We start from the raw sequence: 27684 nt of genomic DNA, 5'->3' as shown, positions 1-27684 counted from the left end.
AAACTGATAAAATGCAAAAATAATACCAGTAGCCTTAAATATATACATATTAGATAGTGCAGTTCTGTGTAGATAATATTTTCTACATAAATCTACTAAAATCGTGATGATTTTTTCAATCAATGATTTTTTTTTAAGTAACTTTTTTTAAATTATGCCAACCCTGCTTTTTATTTAACATTTATTTATTATTTATTTATTTACTATTTATTTATTTAATATTTATTTATTTAATATTTAATTATTTATTTTTCTATTAATATTATTCCCGGCCGTTCTTAGGAATTACCTTCCACAGACACTCGCAAATGGGCATTAATTGAACTTTTTAATATTATTTATTTCTATGGCATCAAAGTTGAATTCCCGTTCTTATTTTAAAAATTCCGTTCCCGATGTAAATAAACATGAAGGAAAGAAGAAACCCTTACAGTAAAGGAATTATATACATTTGGAAATGTAAGTTAACTGGTATGAATAATATATCAAAGTAATCGGAAATATCTATCCAAGATTCAGCAAATGTAAGAAAAAATATGGTTTTCAAATTTAATTAAAAAAATTGCAAAAAATATATAACTTTTCTAGCTTTTTGAGCAGCGAAATGGTGTATTAAAACAGAAAAATTTCAATAGAAACATTCTCAATAGAAATGAGTAAGAAAAGGGGGACATTAGTCATTATTGATTTAAAATATGTTTTTTTATCAGTTTCAATTTTGAAAATAAACGCTCATCAGTAGCAAAGTTTTTGATATTTTCGACAAAAAAAATTAGTATTCCATTTGAAGACTGAGCGTTTTCACACTCTTTGTAACTTCATGTCTGCATTAACTGTAGTTATATGTTGTAGTTCCAATTTTAAAAAAATAAAAAAGCTGAGAAATGGTTATTTACAACCATATTTTATAATTCGAATTAATATACCGAAAGCTGACACATCACCCGTTATATACGTATGATATCAGAGTTCGATCAAGGAATAAAAAAGGTGCTTCCTCACATAAAAAGGCGAATTTTGAAATGGCACTCACTTACCACCGTTAAAACTTATCAAAAAGAATAATATTGTGTAATAACTGAATTTGATCTTCAATAATTTTTAAACTACCCCTTATACTATTTTATGCGTATATTTCAAAAAGTAGTTCTCACTCAATCAAAATAACAGAAAAATTTTGGCGTTTTTAAAAAATAGTTAAAGGCATGGTAAAAGACAATTCTGAGTGTATAATTTTCTTCAAAAATGTAAACAAAAAATAATAATTGATAAAAGAGTTAAAAATGTTTTTTTTAACTGAAAATTATAAGAAAATGAACATTTAAAGGTGCATTTTTAAATAAAAGGTATTTATTTAAAAAATTCATTGTAAAATTTAAAATCACTAGAAAGTTTATTAATATACCCCCTCCCCCCCAAAAAAACAACTAATAAAAAATTAACCAGTGGTGAATAATCCTATCAAAGTAAATATTTGTAATAGTAATGAAAATGAAACCTAACATACACAGATAATTTTACCAGTATGTAATTAATATCTAGACAGTGAATTAAAATTTTTTTAAATGGAATATAACTGAATATATTAAGTACACATAATTTACCTAGATGTAAGAGTACGAATTTATTTTTTTTCCAGGAAAATAAGACTTAATCCATTAAAAAATAAAATTCAAATAATTTAAATATATTTTAATATTTTTGAATAAAAGTAAAATAAGAAAACAATTATTTTTTTAAGGGGGCAAATGTGAAGAGAAACTTTCAAATTTTGCACTATATTGAGTTTAATGTTTTTAAATTTAAGCTAATACTTATTGCTAAACAATTGTACTGGTCACTTTTAGATTTTAGTTACTTCATGTTTTTTTCAGTGTCTTTAAAAAAATATATATAATTTTTCCGAAAAAATCCAATCCCTGGTTAATAATCTGATCTAATAGTACAATATCTTCAAAAAATGTAATACAAATTATTGAAAAAAAAAGAATTTAATACCTTCAGAGTTTTATAACCTGTGTCACTGAGACCAAATATCGTGTGAATTTAACTATATTTAGGATTATTGGAACAAACTTCAAGAGAAAGTAGTATGACAAGAAGCAAAGAGATAAAAGGATGAGATCATCTGAAATATTTATTGGTCAAAAATATTACATGTGCTGTGTGCTAGATAAGTGAAAATATCACAAAAGATGCTCTAAGTTTGCTCTCATTGCCAGCGAACAAATCTGGATTTTGTTAGATATCCGCAGCAGCACAGACGATTCTTGCAACCACTATTTCGGAATAGTACACGGTGTTGGGTACACAGTTAATAACTAAATTCCGAACTAAATTACAAAATATAATAATAAAATAAATAAAACAGTTAAAGGCGTATATGGATTTGAAAACACGTAACCCATAAATTATAACTTAAACTTTTTAAAAAATAAATAAATGGAAAATTTAAACTAATAATAAATTACAATATAGTTAGATGAAAATATCTCTAAAAAAGAAGAAAATAAAGCTAAGTTACATTTGAGAATAATCATTAACCACGAAGATGGGTTAAGATTAAAATTAAATTGCTTTCAAAATAATCAGCTACTTAAACAGATATTACTTAGACTGAAAATGATATTTGCTTACCGGAATTCAAATTTATAGAAACTAATAAGTAATATTAAAATAGTGATATGAAATGATAGAAAAATTATCAGATTCACTGCAAAATTGATCAAAATAAGTCAACTTAAGTGGATGAAGTAAATAGCATGCATTTTCTGTAGTAAACGCTCTAAACTAATGACTAAAATCTAAATTAAATCAAGTAATCAGAAACGAAATAATTACTCTACAGAATAAAATGAAGTTAAATTACATCCAAAATAATCAGTTACATGAACAGAAATGATTTGAATTGAAAATGACGTCGCGCATACTGCTATTTAAACATAAAAGTCTATAAATCATTGAAACGAATAACTAATTTTAAAACAGGCGACATGAAGTAATAGAATAATGATTTTCACTTAAAAATAATCAGTAACCATGCAGATGGGGGATCTATTTGAATGGCTGAAGTCAAAGCATGCACTTTCAAAAGTAAACACTCTTGACTCATGACTGAACTCTAGGTTGAACCATATTATAAGAAATGAAATAATTATAAAATGAAGTAAAATTGAACTGAAAATAACTAATTATTTGAACAGATGGATCTGGGTTCCAAATAAGGAAACATATGTACTTATAGGCGTGACGTGAGAAGAAGGGGTGGGGACACTTTTTTGTTTTTAGAAAATTTTCAAAATATTTTAAGTTTTTAAAACAAAGCCATGAAAGAGTAAAATAATAATAATAATCAGTGACAAATGAAGATGGAAGTTGATTGAAAATGAACTACGTATAATTGCGCTCAAGCGCTTTAAAGAAGAAGAAAAAAAAGCGGAAAGTCTGTATTGTAAAAAATTAAAACGAAAAGAAAAATTTTAACACACTCTTGAAAAAATAAATAAAATAATAAACGTAATAATAAATGAATAAAATTATAAATAAAAACATTCATTGAATAGAGCTGTTAAAATAGCAACAAAAAAAAATCTCACTTAAAAGATAAAATAAACAATGCATATTAATCAGAACGAATATTAAATACTTTTAGCTTATAAAATTGTAGACAAGTATTTTCTCAGAAGATGGAAGAAGATGTCAGAATTACAAAAAGGAGAAAACTGTTAACATTTATTCGAAAGTATTATATTAGTTACAATGCATGATAATGTGCTTCGTTAATAAAATCAATTTTATTTTGTATTGGATATAGTGAATAAAAATAAAAAGAAAGGAGCAAAAAAGAGCCCTAAAATTTTCTTTTAAAAACAAAAGTAATTTTCCATATCATTGTAATTAAAATAAACATGTTCTATATTGAACACTTCATTGCTTTTAGTAATAAAGTACTCAATTTAATTACAGCTTAAGATGCTTTTTCTCTAATTCTTTTTTTAATTTCGTTTTTTCCTTCAGCATTTTTTTTTATTATTATTTCGGTCTTAAAGAAGTTCAGAAAATAGAAATCTAAAAAATCCACATGTTCGAAACTAGATTCAACTCCTATTTTCTATGAAGAGGCAAAGACATTCAGAAGCAGGTGCTTAAAACCTCACATTTATTCTGCTTTTTCCAGGAAGTTTATCTCGAACAAGATTTATGAGCTAATCTATTGTGGACACCACAGGTTTCATGTGGTGCCAAGGAGGAGAGTTTTTTTCTTTGAAAAAAAAAAAGAAATAATTTTCCTTAAAAATAAAAAGACAACAAGGCTATCTTAACTAAAAGGGCAAGGAGGGTGCATTTATAGGAATCAAAAGTCAAACAGGGCAGACCGCTCTTCTAAAAAACGTTTAGGGAGAACACTTTCAGATTTAAATTAATCTTACATACAAATTATATATAGTTAGTGCAAAAGTAAAAAAAAAGGAGAAGGAAAATTATTTTGGAAGTGAAATAAGATTTCATTACTACAAATTTGCTTACTCGAATGATATATCATTCAATCTAAAACAGATGTGAACAATATTTACGATATCTCCAAGAGCATGGAGATATATTTAGTGTGCTTAACTTAATCAAGTGGTTACACTTAAATTTGAACTAAAAGTTGCATTATACAATAATATTTATTCTCTCATTTCTTTCTAATACCTTCTTTGCCAACTGTAGCAGGAATAATTTTTTATTATATTATACCACAGATCTTTAGAACTGGAGTACCGTTAAAGAATGGGAGCCTTTGGATCAAATGACTAACTAATAGAAAAAAAAGTTTTATGATTAGTTTATAGGTCAGTTATTCCTAATAAAGATCAGCAAACTTTCTATTTGAAAAATGTAGCTCTTGCGCTTAATTGATGATACGTACAAAGTGAAATATCATTAAAGAAAATATAAAATTATTTTTAACTTTCGGATCGGTGAATAGAACCAACCCACTTAACAACTTTTTGAGGGCACTCTTGTTTACATCCCTGAAACGGCAGAAGTGTGTTCAGAAGAATATTCCCATAAGAATATTATTTACTGTCAAAATACTGTGTTAGGTAAACGCCTCAGACAAAAATAAATAAAAGCAGGCATTTATTTCACATTGATACAAGCAGGGGGGAGGGATGTCTTTCAGGAAATGTGAATGAAATTAACAAAAAATAAAAACTCATATTTTTATATCTTTTTCAGAACACCCTTGCTTCACTGATGTATAACAATGCCAACCACATAGCAGATTTTTAACACAACGATTTATAAACATCGATTTATTATAATAACTGTAGGTGAACCGATTGAAGTTAGTAAACACAGTGATTTTTCATACCCAACTTTTGCAAACTTAATACATAACGGTTACATAAATTTCTTATGCAAATACGAGCTCCGAAGCACCACAGTGATCAATCATACTTTTATTTTCCTTTCTAATTTATTCATCAAAATTGGTAATAATATTTGATTTTGTTATCTTGCGTAAGTAATGTTTTTATTCAGCGCAGTATATCCCGCTTTTGACTGCTTTATAATTAAACGCAACAATTAATTACATTTCATCTAGAATCTTTCATGGCACCATTTATCTGTTAAATAAGCTTGTACAATGATCGAGGCCTAATTAAGAGAAGCTGGGACCATGGGCAAAATACTGATCAAAGATCATTTAAACACTCACTGCAAAATTTTAATTACTTTTATCTCAATAAAAAATTTTCAAGTTTACACAATACGGTTCGTATGTATATGTATCATGCGTTTCGATATTGCACCAATCAAAATGTTATTTTAGCGCCCAACGAGTGAGAATCAGATTGGTGCATTATGTCTACAAGCACACAGTACGGATTATAGTTGTTTTTTTTGTTTTTGTTTTTTGCACCGGTGTGAATGCAACCTTAGATTTTTGATTGAACAGAAATAACAGAAGTATAGACATAGACGCATATACATACTGAAAAGCAAACCTGATTTCGCAACCTGAAAAGCAAACCTGCATACTCGAGTGTAAAAAGTTTCGCATAAAAATTGCAAAAGTTTATAAAATTAAAAAAATTTAATGAATAAGCAAGGTACAATAAAAAAGACTAAATTTAAAATCTTAAAAACCTTAAATTAAAGCCAAACAATGACACTGTTACGCTTTTAAAACATAACTAAGGTATACACGAGTCCTTAACATACGACAATAAATCTTATTTTTTAAATAAACTGATTTTTTTTATAGGTTCATACCTTGTTCACTTGGCTTAAAAAATGAAGAGCATAAATATAAATAGAAGCAAAAAATTTAAATTTTAAAAATTACTAAGTCAAAAAGGCAAAAGACTAGCTTTCGACACAGTTAGTTTTTACTATACGTAATATATTCCAGAAATTTTGATTTCGAAAAATATAAGAAGTATAGTTATTGTAATTTCGTAAAAATTCCTAAAATAATTTTTTTCAGTTGTCTCCTTTTTAGCTTTTGTAAAAAACGATACATTTAATAGCTTGGAAATTAATACTAATATTGAGACTAGATTGCTATTACAAAGTGTGGAAGAAAAAAAAATCGGCTAAACAATTTTTGATACAATTTTATTAAAAATATAAAAGTGACAAAATATAAGAAATAATAATAAAAGAAGATTTTAACTAATAAATACATTTATTTTGTATGAAAGTAGCGATGTAGAGGGACAGCCGAAGCCCAACTTTTGCGTACAACGATTTGTCGCTTTCCTTGAGTAAACAATTCTAAAATAACTCTTACTTGACACATTAAAAAAGCCACACAAAAAAAGTAAACTATGAGATGTATTAGTAAATATTTTCTAATCAAAGAGATAGACACACAAATTAAGAAGAAATTAGTTAACATTTACGATGCAATAAGTCTTTTTCCGCAAACCGGATTGTGTAGAGGTCAGGGAACTGTCCTTGCATAAGGAAGGTTCTGGGTTTGAATCCCGGGTAAGGCATGGTTTCATTCTCTGTCCTTACTGTGGGAGCAACATTGGCCTTGCTAATATGGTGCTCCTGAAAGAGTGGCCAACAAATCTGCCCTTTAAATGCCTAATTGACGAAATGTGGGCATTGGAAATAAAAAATTTAAAAAAAGATTTTTTTCCGCACACTGTATAAATTATTTTAAATATTGTATTAATATTTCTCTTTAAAAAGATTTGATATGTTTACTTGGATAGAAAGAAATATATTTTTCCACTGAAGCTATTAAATAGCGTTGGATTAATTTTATTATTCGGAACCCCTTTATATTTATTTGTTCGCTCTTCGAATATCCTCCTTTCAAAACAAAGATTCATTTAAATAGTTATTTTTGTGAGCAAGTTGTAAAAAAAAAAAAGCTATTAAGTTAGGAAAATTTTTGAAAACATACATAACAGTCTATTTTAAACAATAGAATAAAAAAAATGAATGCTACCATTCTTGCATAGCTAATTTCCAATCAAAGAAAGAAAGAAAACTCCTCAGGCAATAACCTGAAGAAGATTCCTTTATTAAATGCCAACAATCAAGTTGTCTGCTGATCCAGTTGTTTCATCATTTTTCGGGTTCAAAGATCGATTTTTTTCCAAGATCATTTTTCGGAAAAAGACAACAGAAATTACAAAAAGATTTTTTTCTGTCTAATAATTTACATGATAAAAATATGAAATCTGCAGAAATTATTCTGTATGAAAAACATTTTTAGCTAACAGATAAATAAAACTTTTAATTGGTGGAATCAAAAGTTGCATACAGAGACTAACCTTACCTATTAATTAAACGCTTCCTTAACCAACTTTTTTGAAGGAAAAAAATTCTAAAATTAATTTTTTTTTTTTTACTTTATTAATAAATACAAGGAAGTAAAACAAAACAAAGTAATACAAAGTAAGTAAGTAATACAAAGTTTCAAGTTGAAATTTAAAGTTTTTTCTTTTTTATGAGTAAAAAACATTTAATTAACATCAGTAGTTTTACTATCTCGCGTTATCTCGGGCAAATGAAAGAAGTAAAATATTAGTCTTCGTACACCTTCCACACCTCCCATAATCTGAAAAATCACCTGAATTAATTTCACATTCGTAAGCGAACGCCATTTTTTTAACTCCTTTTTTCCTTTTGCTTCTGGCCGAGTAAAAACGTGATGGAACAAAACGTACTGCCAAATTCTGCTACGACCGAGTTTTTTCGGGATAATGAATATTTGCAATATATACATACGCGAGTTAATTCGGGAAGCGGTTAAGAAGAAAAAATAAGTAAAAGGAAAAAAATTTTACTTTTCCATATATATAATATATATTTTTTTACTTATCTACTCTAATCATTAAAAACTGATTAGCTTATGTATTTTTTTTAGTTTATTTAACCTCTCTAGTTATATTTTTAAATTCTCTCAAAATAGAAAATTTCATAAAACATTCCTATAACCAACGCCTGTGTTCAATGCGCCATCAGATCTAGAGACACATTGCTTCCTAATTTTTCAAAACAATGAATTAAATTAAAAAATTTCTCAAAATAATAAATAGAAAATCTTAGAAAACACATATAAAGGTCCCCTATTGACAACCACACATATCCGTTAAATATTTGTTATTTTTCTTTATTTTTCAAGGTGGCACGACAGATGTTATTTTATTCGTTAGTTACGCTTGACATACAGGCAAAATCACTACATGCAACAACCCAAAACATGCTTCACAAAAAAAAAGCATTAAACAACTCAACCGATATATCCGTTTTAATATAATGGACGCTGAGCAAGACACTACTTTATAAAAGATATTGATTTAATACAGACAGTTTTCAAAGTTCAGTTTTAAATTTTGACCCACAATTTTCTTGAAATCGTTTAGCAATCAAATTTATATTTTGACTGTACTGGAGGCTATAATATACAAAACTGATTAAAGATAACATCGAACAAAGAAAAGCAATGAGCATATAGGGGCAGACAAAGTAATGGAAAAATTTCTATACTAATACATTTTTTCTCCAGAAAAACTAAGAGAACCATTTTATAACTTCAGAAGCGTTTAGATCATGAGATTTCACATACATATCAATAAGTTTAAAGCTTTTTTAAGGGTTTGAGGGACCGACAATAAATTAAAAACAGTAAATATTGTTTTTAAACACCCTATACCAAAAAATGTAGATTTGTAATATTTACACAAATTTTGAAAGCCTGTATTTAAATATTTATGAAGATATAGAAATTTGTATAAAGATATAGATTAGTATTATGAAGTTATAGAAATTTGTATTTGTATTGTTTTTTGTCTTATGATTTTTGCTATAACTTTAAAAATATTTAATAAAATTAAACAAAATTTTTAGAGCAATTTAAAATTAATTACAAAAATATTACCTTAAAATTTGAGCAAAATTTGTTTAAAACTTGTTTGAGACATTGGAAGGAGAGTTTATAAATATATGATTGATTTTATTGGGGTTTTTCTAAAAAGTAAATTAAAAAAGAATACTGACTAATAGCTGTTTATTTCTAATATTGTAATTTCATTATTTAAACAATAAAATAGATATGTACTTTATCACAAATAAATTTAAAGTTTTTTATCTACCTCATAATTCAAAACACTGTGATTAACACGATTAAATAAATCATGCTAAAAATAATCACAAAAATCTTTGAATATGACTTTTTAGAATTGAGGAGACACCTAAACAAGAAACTATTACCTTTAATCAATTATTTTCAAAAACTTGTTTATTTTCTAATTCTTCTTTTATGGCTATAACTGTCTTACAATAAGGCCTTTACTTATATCTACATTAATTCGATTTATGATACCGTGATTTTTGCTTGAATAAAAATATTGACGAATCAGAGAATAAAACATCATGTACAGAAACATACTTCAAACTACTGTAAATACATTTATAACAATACTAGAAAGCAAAAGCTTCATACACAGAAAATAACCGAAACTTTATTGAGACTGTAATCAGTTAAATTATTATTGAAAAATGTAAACATACCTTTGTTATCTAAAAGTATCATTGAGTTACTATTAAGTAAAGTATCTTTAAAAAACAAAAATTGACCAAGTCAGTTTACAGAAACATTTTTTATAAATAGAACTATATCGTGAGTAATAAATTAGTTTTCAAACTTTCTAATTTATTTCAAAATTTAGGGACGAAAAGCAAACTAAATGTAGACAAATCTATAAAATTAAGCGACAAATGAAGAAAAAAAAATTTAAACATTCGGAAACGAAATGAAAAAAAAAAATTATAAATAAAAAAAAACTGCAAAAATTCTTAAAATTGCCAGACGAAATGAAAAAAAAAACTACAAGGAAATAATTAAAATTTAAAGACTTGATGCAAAAAAATATATTGATAAATGCTTAAAATATAGACAAATACAAAAATGTAAAATACCGACAAAACTTAAAATCCTAAACCTAGTCTAAATGCAAAAAAAATAGACAAATCCGTAAGTTCAGAGGCACATTGAGAAAAAAGTACAATCAAAATTTAATGTAAGATATCGGGGAGGATGCATTGCGCTTTTAATAGGAAACAACTCATAAAGGGCGCCGCTAAGATCCAGAAAGTTAAGAGGTCATTGTGCTAGCACAACTTACTTTATAAATCAAGTTGTGAAATTGCAAATATATCGAAAGCGTGTATATTAAAAAAAGAGTAGCATGAAATTAAAAATTGCTGGATAACTAATTCTCTGAGTTAAAAATTGGTAAAAACGAAAGAACTTATATAGCTCGTCAGGGTAATAAAAAGAAGAGCTAATTTTCAGACTATTCGTGTAAATAATAGTTCTTTACCAACTCATACGGAAATAATACTGGTTTACTGGTAGCCAATAATTAATATTATATAAAACGAAACGAGAAAAAAATCCTGTAAAGGAAAATTCCTATTGTAATGCAAAACACCACCCGAAGTAAGAAAAAAGGAATTGTAATCCAAGAGATTACGTTACCAGTAAAATAGATTTATAGCTCATATTTAATTTCAACACTTTAATAAGAATAAGATTTTTAAACAAAAATTATACGTGTATTTTTCGACCCTTTCATGCTTACTAGATACCGTTAAAAAATTATGGTTAACTGGATTCTTAATAATTGAAATAACCTATAATTTTTCCTTAATGTTAGATTTCAACCACAAAAACGAAATTAATATAAAAATATGACCAAATCGGGAAAGGAAAAGATATGACGCAATATTAGAAAATAATTTTATTATGAAGCATAATAAACAATTAAAAGGATCCAAAATTTTAGAAATTCACGTTTATAAATATTATTATTAAGAATAAACTAGGGATGTAACGAATAGTGATTTGGCCGAATACCGAATATTCAGTCAAAAAAAATTAGCCGAATACCGAATATAAAAATAAAAAATCCGCTTAATTCTTAAAAGAAAAGTTAACCGCTTCAAATAATATTTTCTAGAAAAAAAAGTAACCATTAAACATTATATAGTCTACCAGAAGCACTTATAAAAATGCCGCGCAATCATGAAAACAAAAGATTACATACAAAGGCGAAGCAGAAAAAATAAAAATCGATCTTAATTCTCGAAAGAAAATTTTAAGGCTGAACATCTCATTTTTTCCAAAAAACTAAGTTTTAATAAAAACTCTCTTAATTGCTGCGTCATAATAAAAACGTCGTTAAAAACAAAAGGTTTTTGAAAAGAAAAAGCTAAATAGAAACCAAAACAAATATCGATCTTAATTTTTAAACGAAAAATTTAACGCTCACTAATTTTAGAAAAAAGTGACGATAAAAGAACAAAGCGCATTAGAAAAAGTAACTTTTACAAAAATTCAGATAAAAAGAAAAGTTAATGAAAAAGCAAGAGAGAAACAGAAAAAAAAATTTTTCTTAAAATGTAAGTTTAACGTCGAAAATCTCAGATTTCTGTGTTACCCAGTTATCTGTCTTAACGTACAAAAAAGAAAGAAAAAAATGATAATAAAAGAATACGTCTCTTTTTTAGAAATGCTCCGTTAAAAGGCCGAGCCAATAAAAACAAAAAAAAATTACCAAAACGAAACAAAACATATAAGTGTTAAAAAAATGACGCAATTGACTTGCCTGAATATAATTTTACAAAATCATCAGTACAAAACTCGTGGTTCAGTATTAAGTAATCTAGTTTCTATTTTTCCGATTTCGCTTTTCCATTTGTCTTCCAGAACATAAATTTGCTAGCGGCGCGCAAGTTTTAGAACTTAAAAAATATGTGTAAAAAGTATTTCTAACAATGTATAGAAAAACTATAATTTCAGATTATTTCTTATTAGATCTATTTAAATATTTTTAAAAAATTGTCGACAAACACCTTTCTAAAAAAATATTTTGCTGAATATTTGGCCGAGCATTCGACCAAACGAATGTTCGGCAAAAGGGACGAATTCCGAATAGGGGCCGAATATTCGTTACATCTATAGAATAAACAGTCATTTTATTATCCGATCATGCCAACCGGCTTGTGTATAGGGGTTAGCTCCTTGCATCAGAAAGGTTCTGGGTTCGAATCCCGGGCAAGGCATGGATGTTCTTTCCTTCTCTGTACTATCTGTCCTTACTGTGGGAGCAACGTTGGCCCTTCAGGTGCCTGTATGACCTAGGTCATTATCCAGGTGGGCATTGGAAGAAAAAAAAATTATCCGATGATAAATTTAGAAAAGAGTAACTGTTATTACTGCCGTGCAATTGAAAAATCAACGCAAGCGACAAAACATTAAAAATTGAGATTTTTATATATTTGGCATCTTTATATGGTAAGCTACATATTACAAAAAATAAATAAAATAAAATACTAAAATAAATTTTGAATTATCAGTTGTTTGAAATTCTATATTAGCGTTCATATCATTAGCAATAGAAGGAGCAAAGTTGTCAAGCCACTTTCCTCAGAATCAATCGTGAAGAAGTTTTTTTTTTTTTCAATTACACGCAGATAACGTAAATGGAATTCTTAATATAACTACAAGATAGCTAAAAAGATTCACTGTCACAATAACTCAGCTTAACAAAAATCATATTCAAAATAAATAAATTTGAGAAGAAAAAAAACATAAATAGTGTTATAGTATAATATATTTTAAACTTTTTCAAACTTAAAATGAATAAAAATATTTCAAAGAATAGTAGGTAAGTATGGCATTCATATTTAAAAAAAAAACAATTGTGTTTCGGCAAACCCCCCTACTAATGCTCCCTATGTTTGACCTAAAATACATTTTTCTAGCATGGTTAGACTTGCTAGAAAACAGATGATCTACGAAGATACGGAACAAATTTTAATTCTCACATAACAGCAAAATTCTACTTTAAAGACTAGAAAGAAATATTAATTAAAACTAAACTAAACTTAAACTAAAGAAATGTTCATTAAAAATAAATGATAATGAAGTGTGTTTCTTTCCCCAGATTTAGATAAATTTATTAAATTTAAATAAAGATAATTCAGCTTCCCACATTTGTACCACGAGAAAAGTACATTTTATGTAAAAGTTCTCTAATCATAATAAATGAACTTACGCTTTGATGTTTTCTATCATGTAATAAATAACTCCGGTACGTATGAGCAGCAGCGGAAGCCATGCTTTTGCTCAAACAAAATAATGCAAGAACTCACGCAAAGATAGGTAAAGAAAGTGCAACATAGCTTCCAGTTCGCGGAGCGTTGAAAGGACAATGCTTTTCCAAATGGTAGTCACCCGTAACGGCCGCAATCTAAGTAAAGTCGACATTCCCACCGCAATAATTGTGCGATAACAGACGTGACAATCATTCACGCATGCGTATTGCTTCAGGCACCCAACAAAGCAGAACGAAAAATAAGCATGATTCTTCCAAGTTAATCGGCCGGTCCGATTATTGTTGCTTAAAGACACTGAAAAGACGGATGCTTTCTTGTCCCAAATGTGATCGAAGGATTCATCCAAGAAAAAGAACAGTTTCCGGTTGAGGATTTCCAGTTGGTGTGAAGAGGAGGAAGAATGGCCTACTGCTGGTCTCATCGATATTTAGCTCATGATCAATTAGGTTATAAATAATTACTTTCACATAAGAGATCCAATAATGAAAATGGTCGGTTCACTTTTTTAAACCCAATCATCGCCTTTAGGATGAAAAAAAAAGAAAGCGGAACATCTGCCTCATTAACAGACCATTGAAACAACACAAAATATTTAGACCACAAGTGCCTAATTGGAAGCATCCAGAATTTCAATTCCGTTCATAAATAAATAAATCATGCTTCTATTTAGAACAGTAACAAAAACGCAATAAAACTTGAACACTGAAAATCAATAAGCTGTTTTAGAATTGCTCCAATTAGAGAAAACACTACTTAATCTTTAAAAAAAAAGGTTGAATTTTAGATAGAAAATTTTGTTAAAGAAAAAAAAAAAAAACGTTGAACAACACCAAAGCTTATTTAAAACTGTCACTTTATTTATCAAAAACTGACTTGATACGCAATTCTATGCATGGTAAAGCAGATTATTAAACTAAAACCCGATCAAATCGGAACCAGACTCAAAAATGAAAGCTTTTAAATGAAATGTTTAGATTACTTGCGTATAGACACTAAGTACCATGATTTCAATATTCCAACATTTTTTGGAGACAAATTTGTCACGTTATCTTTGTAGTTGAGAGACAACCATAATCGAAGCTTTTTAGGTTTTGTTAATCAGACATCGTTCTATTTTGTTTTGATCTTTAAGGGGTCAGTTAACTATAATTTTTTTTTCAATGCCCACCTGGATAATGACCTAGGTCATACTGGCACCTAAAGGACAGATTTGTTGGCCACACTTACAGGGGCATCATATTAGGTGGGCTAACGTTGCTCCCACAGTAAGGACAGATAGTACAGAGAAGGAAAGAACATCCATGCCTTCCCCGGGATTCGAACCCAGAACCTTTCTGATGTAAGGGCAGTTCCCTACCCCTACACAGGCCGGTCGGCTCAGTTATCTACAATAAAATTTAAAAAAAAAAAAAAACGTTCAATCATTCGGAGAATCTAAAAATTTGCTTCATTATCATGATTTTTTCAAAAAAAATCAATATAAATTGTCCAAATCTATTATTTTTACTCGGAAATCAAACACCGTTCCTTATAAAATTAAGTTAGATTGAATTGAATGTAGAATTTAATGGCAAAATAACACGATGCGGCTATTCCGCATTAAAAACTTATAATACGTATTCAAAGCAACAAAATCCAAAATATAGAATAATTTGAAAATGAACGAACACGAATAATGAAATAGTTTTACTCAGAATAATGTTGACTATTTAAGCAGTAAATATTAAATTTTTATAATTAAAACTATGGTAACTAAAACTATCCTTCTGTTACCAAAACTGCTTTGAATAAAAAATTTCAAAGATATTATTTTAAATAACCAAATTTTACAACGGCAATAGAGCATGGACCGATCAGTGGGCCCGGAACCGAAAAATTTTCAATGCTCCACCTCTGCTCCCAGATAGTTAGCTAAAACTCCGGCTTCTTTACAATAGATTTATGCGAGATTTTGAGCTGCATATTTTAATTTGAAGTTTTTATTAGAAAAATAATACTAATTATTACTATAAAAGGCCAATAGTATTCTAATTATAAAAATTAAAATGAATTTTCCATAATATTATGATTAGTATATCGTAATTATTAGATATTAAAATGAAAATTAATACTGCAAAACTAAATTTTAAATAAAATTAAATAAAAATATATCAGGTAGACACAAATTATCTGTATTAAAATAAATAAAAAAAATCTCTATTAAAAGAACAAAAATCTTTTTTTTTTTCATTTAAACCTGAAAAATTTAAAAGACTAAAAAATTATTAAGAAACAAAAAGAGCCCTGAGGAAATTTAAAGCTTCAGAGAAAACACAGCTCCTGGCTCTAACTGCTGCAACCTGGAACCGATAATACCATATTTACATTGCGTACTCAGGCAAAGAAATTAAATCTGACAAAATAAAATAAAAAGATGAAAGAGGACTTCTTCAGGGTCATAAACCGTGTTTACCTAACGAAGTTTTTTTGAGGGTTTAACGACTCATTTTTACTTTTTTATGTATAATTTCTAATAATTGGGATAAAACTGCCAATCAGTTTGCGAAAAACGAGGTGACTTTTTTTTTTAAAATTAGATTTCGAGCTATAAAAAATACAACTATAAGATCGAAATAAAGGGAAACAATTGTTTGAATAGTGGTCCTAATATACCAACTTAGAAATAAAAGTATAAACTCTGCCTAAAAAAAAATTATTTTTTAGCAATAAGAAGAAAAAAAAGGGGTGAGAAACTAAAAGATATTAATCGACCATAAGATAGCCCAGTCAATTAAAAAAAAAGGGGGGGTTCAGAATTTCAGCAACATATTAAGCATATAAACTTATTAAGCATATAAACATATTAAGCATATAAGCAAATTTATGTTTTCCGTGGGGAAAAAATTTTATAATTTTTCCCTTTCAGGTTATAAAGTTAAAAAAATCCACTTAAGTTGAGGGATGCAAGAAACCGCCTATTTAACATTACACGCAATTTCTTGCAGAATAAGAAGGCTTTTAATTACTCTGCGAATAAAATAAAAAGCAGAAGAGGCTGCGGAGCTACCAGGAGGGTTTCAAGTGAACTAAAAATTATCAACCTTATTTTAAAAAAATGCAATGCCCTTAAATTTTATTAATAAATTTAACAACAAGCAGCTTCTCACAATGCAGTAGTAAGTAGTCAATATACTGAATACTGAAGATCGATTTAAAAAATTTATAAATAAAAAAAAAGAACGCCAGGACGAAAAATCATGGAGTTTTCAATTGTTTAAATTTTAAAAAAAAAAAAAAAAAAAAAAAAAAAAAAAAAAAGGAGGACGAAAAATCTTCTGATCATGCTCTCTAGTATAAAATTTTTACGCAGCAACATTTTTATTATTGTTACTATATTTATTATTATTACTATTATTAAGTCCCATTATTATATCCCTATCCCACTTCTCCTAGACTCTACAGGAAAATTTTCAGATTACATATTATTTAACATGACAATAATTCATTAAAAATATAATTATAAACGGAACTAGTAATAAACAATTTACTTCTTGATAGAAAATATTAAAAATTACATTTTGTAAGGATAAAAAAACGCGAAAAAAGTGTACGTTTAACCATGTAGGTTTTATAATACACCAGATCAGTTTGGAACAGGATTTTTTAAAGAAATAATAGTAATCGATGTTTGACTTAATTACTTTTAACCTTATAGGTTATATGTAATGTTGCTGTGAATTTTAAGTTTGAAGTTCAATGATTTATTTTAGGAATCAATTATGTACAATTTATATGGAGTGAAAAATACAAGGAATGGACAAAATAATGGAAACACTTCTATAGATTTTTTTATATTTCTCAAGAAATACTGTCAGAATAATTTTAAAACGTGCATATATATATATATATATATATATATATGCACGTTTTAAAATTATTCTGACAGTATNATATACTACCCAACAAAAATGGTCGAGTTTTTGGCATTTTTCTGAATTTCTCAAAAAATACTTAAAGGATTATTTTATAGCCTTAGAGATGATTAGATCATGCGATTTCTCATACATAGCAATAAATTTTAAAACTGTTAAATGTTTGAGGGACCGACAATAAATTACAAACGGATAAAAGTGTTTTTGAACACCCTATGCCAAAAAATACAGTAATGAAGTTAACAACTTGTAACAATTATTATGGTTATGTGCAATAATTGCACGCAAATATTTACAAAAAAACTCTTTTAACTCTTTAGAAACGCTTTATAAAATTAAACAAAATTTTTAGAGCAATTTAAAATTAATTTCAAAATTTTAGCTTTAAAATTTGAAAAAAAAAATCGTTAGAAACTGTGCAATATATAAGAAATTAAAGTAATTCTTTCATACTGCGCAGGCGTGGAAAATTTTTTTAATTTTCTCTTTTCATAATTTTGTAGTCAATCGTGTTTGGTAACATAAAAAATAAATAAAAAAAAAGCTTTGAATATCTTAAAATTTTAAAAAGCTTCCAGCAATTTTCTAATTACCTTTTATGCTTCTTAAAAGAAAACTCAAAATGATAAAGGGTTTTCTACAAATATTATTTTGTATCATCGGACAAAATTAGATAACAAACGATAATACCTTACAATAAACTTTCATACAAGCAATTCAAATTAAATTTTAACTTAAGTACAAAAACAAAAAAGCAAGAAAAGAATAAAGGCTTAATGGTCAATCTTAATGGTTTCTGAGAGTAACCTTAAATATGCTAATTATTAATTAAGTTACGAAATCAGACACAAAAACGTACTTTCTCCGAATAACGTAAATTTTTTTTCTTCTTTTTACATATTTGGATTCTTGACCTGCAAAATATAGAGGGTAGCCGCAATCTGGAATTTGTGGGCCTAATAGGGCAGGATTTAGACAGAAGAGCGGCTGAAAATTTGGAATTGTTCAGTTCTCCTTTTTTTTTTTTTTCTGCGTTTTCAGTCATGTCTTTTAAACTAATTCAGCTATTTAAAAAATAAAAAAAAATATGCACCTATTCATGATACCCATTTACCCAAAGAAAACTTTATGCAAACAATATTTTTTAATAATTGTTTATTATTTTTAATACTTAATTGTGGATGAAAAAATTTTGAATTATGAGCCATTAATTTTTTATGCCATATAACTACGTATTTTTCTAATCTAAAACCGTAAGTTTCACCTGTTTTTATTAAGTAGAAACTTAGAAAAATTAAAATTAATTATTTTAAAAAAATAATTTGGCGACAATGTAGAAATATTGAAATGAGGCGATTAATATTTAAATGTGGTTAACGAGGAACTTGACTTACGGACGCGTAGCCGTAACATTTCATTCATACTTTTTCCGCTGTTAGCCGAACGTTAATCCTTTTGTTTTAATTATGAAATAGGATATTTCTTTTTAAGTCGTCTGAAAATTTATTCGTAATTGAGCTAAGAGAGTTGAATAAAAGATTATATTCAACGAATGTTGAGTTTTATAAAAACATGTTTCAATAGAATGTGGTTATACATTTTTTTTCTTCCAAATTTTATTTTTAATTGGTTCATTAAATAATTGATACAATTTCAATAATATACATACGTAAGTATTGATTTGGAATAATACTTTTATCAATTTATTTAATAATTATGAAGCAATTACAGAAGTGAAGATAAAAGTTTTATAAAGAGTGCTGTTGTATCGTTCTGAATAAAAATTGCAATAACTAAGATGATAATGTGAAATCGTATTTTGATATAGAGTTGCCGAATAAGTAGTCAACATTTTCAAACATCTTAAAATTTCTCAAGATGTTATTATCGTCTGAAACGTCTTAATCTTAAAATAAATTTTTTACCACTTGTTAATTACCTGTCTGAACGTGTTTCACGTGACTGTTTTATCAACTATTTAATTTTATTTCTTCATTTTTCAAAATTTTATTCTTCACTCTACCACGTAGAATATTTTTTAATAATATACTAATCTTTCTTTAGTATTTTAATTTAGATTTTCATTTAAATTAAACTCTCGTTTTTACATTATTATCAAGTACTGAATGAAAGAAAGGTTAGAATGGATAATTAAACTTTTAAAAATTTATAAATAAAAAAATTCTCTTTAAAATTACTAGACGCTATTTACTTAGCATACTATTTTTTCGAAAAATGAAGATCTCTTTTTTTCTCATTGTTTCTTATTTATTCGTGTAATGAAAAGTAAATGCTTATGTGCGCAACGAAAAAAATACAACAGGTTGTGTTGTTTTTTTAAAAGCACAAAAAATTCTGGAATTACTAGTTTATTTTGACATTCAAACTTATTCTCCCCCACTAATTTTAAGAAATATGCTGTTTTAAAAAAGATAATGGAGAAAAAATTTGTTTAAAAAAGTTATTATTTATCAACTTTAGTACAATTCACAAAATATTATTATGTCAGAAAAATGTTCAATATGCCTTATTTTGTTAAAAAGTAAACACTAAAAAAATAAAATTATAAAAAGATTCCAAAATCGTGCTGTTTTTAGAATCATCTCGAAAAATTGTTCTTTTTCTAATCTTAGGTTCTTCTTAATACTAAAATAAGATATATTAAGACATTCTTGGACTAAAACTTATTTTAGAGCTGTAATTTATATGCTCAGCAAATAGTTTTAACATATTTTTTATCTTTTCAGAAATCATAAATAGAAATTTTTTCTTAATTTTTGCCGTAGGAGACAAGAATATTTCATTGATGTTCAATTGAACCGTGTCAATGATTTCATTAACCCCAGAATCAGTTTGCACAAAACATTTTATTGCTTGAAGCAGTTAGAAACAATTAAAGTACTATTTATTTAAACCTGTTCCATTATTTTGTGAAGAGCGACAGAAAGGGTGAGGAAAAGCGAGTAAATGCTCCGTTTACCATCATACTATATATGAATTAAATCAAATAACTTCAGTAATTGTAAGCAAGAAATAAAAATTTAATAAAGGAAGCGAAAAAATAAACTATCCAAATATGCTCTTTTGAAGTATAATATTTATAAATTTTGGATCGATAAATAAAAATTACATTTTCAGAAAATTTCGAGTGGAAGGGAGACAATAATATGTTGGAAATAATTGGCTTTGTAACTATTTAACTTTGATTCCTCAAACAGATATGATTTAGACTGAAAATGAAGTCACGTATATTTCAAACTTACTATTTTCTCAAAAGAAGATTGAAGTAGTTGTCAGAATCACAAAAAGATTATATTAGTTACAATGCGTGATAATGCGCACAGTTAATAAAATCAATTTTATTTTGAATTGGATATAGTGAATTAAAAAAAGACGCAAAAAAAACTTACATTTTCCTTTAAAAACAAAAGTAATTCTCCATATTAATAATTAAAATATAACATGTTCCATATTGAACACTTACATTGCTTTTAGTTATAAAGTACTCAATTTAATTACAGCTTAAGGTGCTTTCTTCTAGTTCTTTTTTTATAATTTCGTTTTCTACAGCATAATTTTATTATTTTGGTCTTAAAAAAAGTACAAATAAACACAAATCTATAATATCCATACGTTTGACGAGATTCACATTTAGAACAGAACGTGGAAACTTCTCTATTAGAAAACGATTTTATTGAAACATAGGATATAACGCATGTGATCCTTTATCTTGTGCAATTAATAAGGTTGAAATTTGATGAGGACAGCGCATATGGTATTCTCTCCCGGCATGAGTTTAAACCCATGCATTTATTCCGCTTTTTCCAGGAAAAGGCCGCTTATCTTAGACAAGATTTATGGGTGAATCTATAGTGGACACCACACATCAATTTCACAGGGTGTGAATGTTATTTTAATTAAAACATGTGCTTTAAAAGAAAAGTTCCTGAAAATAAAAAGGCAGCTAATCTTAAAAAAAGGGTGCATTTATAGGGATCAAAGAGCAAACATACCTGGCTGCAAACGCTTAGGGAGAACACAAGTTAGCTTCAATCCAACTTGATATGTCCGATCAGTTAAAAAAAAATTCTATAAAGTAAAAGATATTTCCAGTACTATTATACATCAGTAGGTCCTTTAAAATCTCACCTTGATCGGCAAGAAGGTTTCCCTAAATCAAAAAAGACAGCGACGCTGAGAAAAAGCTTCTCTTACTTCTGTTTCTAGTTTTAAAATGTTATCTATTGTCGAACGGCATTTCTGAAATCCACTTTGTCTATCAGATAAAGTGTTGCGACTCTCCGGTACATAAATAAGTCTGACATTTATTATTTTTTCTAATAATTTACATAGACAACTAGCGCTATTGGTCGATAGTTAAATGGATTTTTGAATCTTTGCCAGGTATGGGGGTATAGAGGGTCAATTTAATGGAAAACCCTTGCAAATTTTATTAGACAATTAGAGCAATTAAGAGGTGCTATTCTGAAAGGTGTTTGTAAAAAAATTTAATATGTCATAATGATATTGATATATTTAGGATGACCGGGAAGGGATCCTTGCGATATAGATTATTTTCCACAGATAGCTGGCAAATCGGATCTATGAGAGGATAACAGGTGGCAAGGCCAATAGAATGGTAAGTTCGAGCTGGATAAGGAAAATGTGTTTTTTAATTTTTATTTAATAAACAAAGTTGATGATTATCGATTAATTTTCTCCACGTGAGAGTCGCGAGTGTTGGATACTTGATTTCTCCAGAGAATATTTGTGTCCATTAAAATCTATTAGAATATAAGGCGCTGGAAGTTGTCAATTGTAGTTGTAAATATCAAAATCAGTTTGTAATATATTGGCTGATTGGATGGTAGATATGAACGGCAGATTGTGGTCAGTGAGTTCAAAGTAATTTGCACAGCAATAGCTTGTAAAGTGTTTGTTAGAACAATTGAATACGGATAATGTTTTGAAATTAGGAGTAAATATTTAATCCTGATAGGCTAATATTTAATTCGCGACAATTCGAAGGTAAAATTTCATTCGCCAATGTCTTTTAATTTTAAGGTTTCCCCCTTTTCTTTTTTTTTCTTTTTTTTTTTTTTTGAGAAAGGTTGACTGGCGTGTTCATCGCTTCTTCAACTTGCATTTATCCAGAATCATATGTGTCATTTACCTCAGTATTCACATCAGAAGTTTTCCCAGTCCCACCCTGGGACAAGATTGAGAGTCTTATTTTTTTACCAATGAACACATCTGTTAATAAATATATTAAGTATAGAATAAATGTTTGAGGTTGATTTTCTCAAAACTTACTTTTACTAAAGAAATTTAGGAAAAATTCATCTCATAATTAACTTAATGTTGATAATTTCTACATTAAGACCATATGCTTAAGTATATTAATCAATGATCAGCAATAAAAAAAAACTTAAAAAATAAAAATTTAGTGAAAATTCAAAATTGTAATTGCTAAGAAAAATTTAATTACTGTCCCTCACTTAAAGGCTTTAAAAACACAGGAAGAAAATATTTAATTTCTTTTTTTTTTTTATGAATCGAGAATCAAAGCAACTATAGGAGAACAGTTTAAATAATACTTAATTAAAAATTTTATTAAAAATTTCAAGGAAAAAAAAATATATCTAGAATTTTGAAGAGATATTAAGAATTATTATAAAAATGTTTACTTTTTGTTGCAAAAACATTTTAGTATTACTTATATTTTTAAATTATACCTTAAGTTAACCCATATTTTGTAAACAAACACATAATAATTAAGAACCAAAACTCTTGTTTGCATTTTTAAAATGTGTTTTGTGTAAGTGGACAGTAAGAACAATGAATTAGAAAAAACGGCCTTTCTTAACAACACCAGTTAATATATAATAATTTAAAAATAACAATAGATAGTGGTTTTTTAATTTAAAATATAATTTGTACATTTCATCTAAATTGTTAATGGTTTTGAAATGGACAGAAAAGGGCATTGGTAGCAATTTTTAAATGACACATAATTTAATGTTCACAGGCACACATGTTCACATCTTGTGCCTGCAATCAATAAAACTTTTTATCCTAACAGATCAGTAATATTTCAGAGCAAGTATTACTTGGATAAAAAAATTTTACTTTTGATCTTTTTATAGCTTATCTTTTATAAAATTTATGTAAAATTAAGAAATGTCATTGAATAATTAAAACTGAAATTACAAATTTCTATAATACTTAAAAATTGTTTTAATTCATTTAATTTTTTTTAATAACTAAAATTCTTATACTCACAATGTTTTAAATAAAAACTGACAAAAAAAAAAATCAAAATTGCAAAATTCGATGTTAGTTCTGTTAAAATTATAACTTAAAACCATTGTGTAAACATTCTAAATTATTCAATTCTTAATAACAGTAAAAGAAGAACAAAATCCTAAGTAAACTTCCAGTTAAAAATTTTTAAAAAATAAAAATATGGTTATATTTTTTTTTTTCTTATTTAGTTAGGGATATTTAGTTCTCTTTCATAAAGAAAATATTTTAATTTTCTAAATAAAACTATAGTTAGAACACAAAACAGCTAATGTATTCATAACTATGGAAACACTAGTAAGTAGATTATTTTAACTTTATCTAAATATTAATAACAGCCATAAATTTGCTCCAAGTTTAACTTCTTTTAACTTTTCAAGACAGATTTGTATAAGTTCTGATGTTCTAAAAGAGGTGTCTTACAAGAGCATTTTGTCATTTTTAATATCACTCTTGGTTCTTTATTTTCAGTTGTTTTGCCTAAGACTTTTCAATATTATCTGGATATTCTTCAAAATCTAATTCATCATTGGAAGATTCAGTTGTAATGTCTGAAGTCTGGTCGGATTTGAATACTCCAATTGGTCTGAGGAAAATTTTCATTCTTAGTAAAAGTTCATAGACGATTGTCTTTTTAATTTGCTCATCATTCAATAAAATTGGGTGTTTCGAATCTACATGCACTGCAAGTTCTCATTGTCTAGCAAACACCTTGCTTTTTTCCTCATTTATTTATTAAAAGGACAATAAAATAGAAAATAAATAAGTATTTATCAATATAAATATTCCATAAATAAAAATAATAACTCAGTTTATCATTAATTTCCTTTTTCAATTCAATCTAATTTCTAACTGTCCAAAAAAAAAAACTGTGGAGACAGAGTCGACATGTTTTTAGCAACTCCATGACTCAAACTCCTTTTTACTCTGCTTAACTCTGATTCCGACTCCACGGCCATATTAAGAAGGTAGAAAAATATTTTTTTATCAATATTCAGCAAAGCATATTGATATTTTCTATTTTTGCTCTTTCACTGTTATATAGGTACCATTTAAAAATTTTCCACTAGTTATCGGATAAAAATTTAATTTAATTTAAAGGTATCACAAAATAAGGACATTTTTAAAAACTGAACAAAAGTTTTTGAATATAAATTTTTTTTTAAAAAAATGTTAGTTCTATAAACATAAAAATTAATTTAAAAATTTTTTTTCTAAAAAATATTTTTATTTCCGAAATATGCAAGGCTTGTAGGGATTTAAGTCTTGATTTTTTTTTCTTAAAAAGTATCAATTTAAATAAACATATGAATAATTGTATATAATCAACTACTTAAAAAAGCTTATTAAATGTTTTCAACTTCATATTAAAAATGTAAAATGTGTCTAAAAATTATGTCATAAAAATGTGGTCTAAAAAATTTTTCAAAAAAGTTTTATCTTAATACTTGAAAATGCAATGAACTCAAATAATTTTAGATTAATTTCATATCAACAATACATTTCAAGAGTAAATATTTGAATTCATTATTTGATTTTAATATTTGAAATAAGAAAAGAAAAATGTTAAAAAGAAACTATCATTTAAAAATAATCTATTCTGATATTTAAAAATAAAACTTTCAAAAATTTAATCAATACAATATTTTTATGTTATATTTATTACAATACATAATAAAAATTTATTCGACCCACAATTCTTTCAGAGATATTTTTTTTTATTTTCTGTAATAATACAATTACCACAAAAATTAAGGTCAACTTTTTAAAATCAAAAATAGGTATTTAACATTCCTAACATTATAAATTGGTTTTAAATGTCAAAAACAATGGATGAGGAAAAGAAAAACCATAAATAAAAAAGTATATAGCATAAAATTTACATTCCATTTAAACTGAGTATGTAATTTAATTAATTTTAATATAAATCATATTTGATTTGATTTCAACTTTCATGAATATAAAATTGCCAAAAGAAAAAGTTTTTAGAAAGAACGAAAAATTTGAAATGGAAAAAGCAGAAAAACTGCTGACAAATAACGTAAATTAAAAAACATATGTACCTCATCAAAGTTATAATTTCTAAAACATTTTAGACAATTTATTGTATTAATATTGATAATGTTTGTCCATTTAAAAAAATTATAGATATTTTTCTCTTTAAATTTCAATTGTCTAAAATTTCGATTAAAACAGTTTTAAAAAAAAATAATAATAATTTAATAAAATTGGAATAAGGCCTCTTTAAACAAAAACAATTGTTCAATTTAATTTTTTTATTTATTTATTTTGTTCAATATGAATAGGTTTATAACAAACATTTCATTTCTTTTTGTTAAAAGAATCATCAAATGAGGAAAAATTCATGATTTTAAAATATCAACAACTGTTGTAACAAAATGAAACATTGGCCAAATTTTCAGGAGAATACTTAAGAAAATAATGGATAAATATGAGTAACTGATTAACTTTTAGAAAAATAGATGGTGAATATTCATTGTTTCAATAAATCTATATGTTTCCGCGTCAATAAAACGATTTCATTTCATACGTTGATGACAATAAATTCCTTGAATTTGCCAGAATAAAATAAAGTTTCAAACAATTTTAAATTAACTTAATATTTTTAATGCTTCTGTTTTAAATTTTAAAGGCAATCTATTTCTGGTAACATCTAACTTTCTACTTGAAAATTTTTTCTTTCGTTTTTCTTACAATCATTTACGATATCAACAGTGCAATAGAAAATAAAGTTCAAATTCGCATTTCCGAAAACTTTTAACGAAAAAAAATATTTTTCAAAACAGAAAAATTGGATTAAAATCTACAAAATAATCAAAAAATTGAATCAGCCAAAACAAAGTGAATATTGAATTCAAATAGCACCACAAAGCAATTACAATAACTTATTCTCACCTGAGCACTATAATCCAAAGATTGCCGATTTAATTGGGCCATGAGTTACTTAACTGACGAGTATTTCAACTACAATATATTATATATCATTGTTAGAGCATTTTGTTTTCATCAACAAATTTTCACACACACAACAAAAAAACTAAGGACAAAGCTACAAAACATCCCATTGAACACAACCTATTTTAACACAACTTTTGCGTCCAACTTTCCACGTACACCGGCTGCTCGTAAATGTTTGGCTAAAAGTTTTTCACACCAAAAGATTGGGTCAGTTTCCGCTACGATATTTCGGGGCCCGCTCGAAACTGTTCTGGTGATGGCGTTCGAAAACAAACTGAAAAGTTTAAATAACTGTTGCAAAGTCCGATAAATGCCACAGATAATAAGAACCTATAAAAGGAAGTGAAATGCCTATCATTTCGGTGGCAACGAAAAATTAGTTTTCAAGTTTCCCTTAATTTGGCGGTTTATCTTACTACTGGCTATAAATTAAAGAATGCCAATTTGTTGCCCTGTTGAATATAATACTTCTGTTACAGTTATTTTTACCTATTTTAGATATTTTTTTATTCTTTATTTTTAAAAAAATAATTGCTATTAGTGTTTTGATACCTCCATAATTCATCTTTTTTTAAACACGTTTTACCATAACAAAATACAATGGATGGTGTTTTCTACACTAGGGAACGCTGCAAGCTCCATACCGCCTATACTTCCGGGTTACTGTCTCCGGTGTATTTTAAAGCCATTTGGCTCACAACGTGATCATTGTGTTTTGAGATTCTTGCAAGCGTGGTATTTGATTACTTATTACTTGTGTTAACAATGCTAACTATACTTGTGTTTACAATGCTAAAGGTGCTGCTAACACTAACGTAAGATGGTGCACGGCTTGCAACAAGAACAAACA

General features: G+C 27.1%; 1 protein-coding gene across 8 annotated transcripts in view; it reads right to left on the bottom strand.

Moving 5' to 3' along the window:
- LOC107453362 (serine-rich adhesin for platelets) overlaps positions 1 to 27112 on the bottom strand; it is a 65137-nt gene extending 38025 nt beyond the window's left edge. For 2 of the 8 annotated variants that reach the window (XM_071188396.1, XM_071188398.1), the window contains exon 1: positions 26772 to 27110. In XM_071188396.1, coding sequence (XP_071044497.1) covers positions 26772 to 26813 — 42 coding nt within the window. In that variant the 5' untranslated portion in view covers positions 26814 to 27110. Of the gene's footprint in view, positions 1 to 13580; positions 13766 to 26771 lie in introns of those variants that run through there. The other 6 variants (XM_071188394.1, XM_071188395.1, XM_016070166.3 and 3 more) reach the window with 5 other exon arrangements.
- Positions 27113 to 27684: the final 572 nt, after the last annotated feature.

The sequence above is a fragment of the Parasteatoda tepidariorum genome, chromosome X2, assembly GCF_043381705.1.
Source record: "Parasteatoda tepidariorum isolate YZ-2023 chromosome X2, CAS_Ptep_4.0, whole genome shotgun sequence".
In the NCBI taxonomy this organism is placed as follows: Eukaryota; Metazoa; Arthropoda; class Arachnida; order Araneae; family Theridiidae; genus Parasteatoda; species Parasteatoda tepidariorum.
This window is presented reverse-complemented; position numbering and strand designations above follow the sequence as displayed.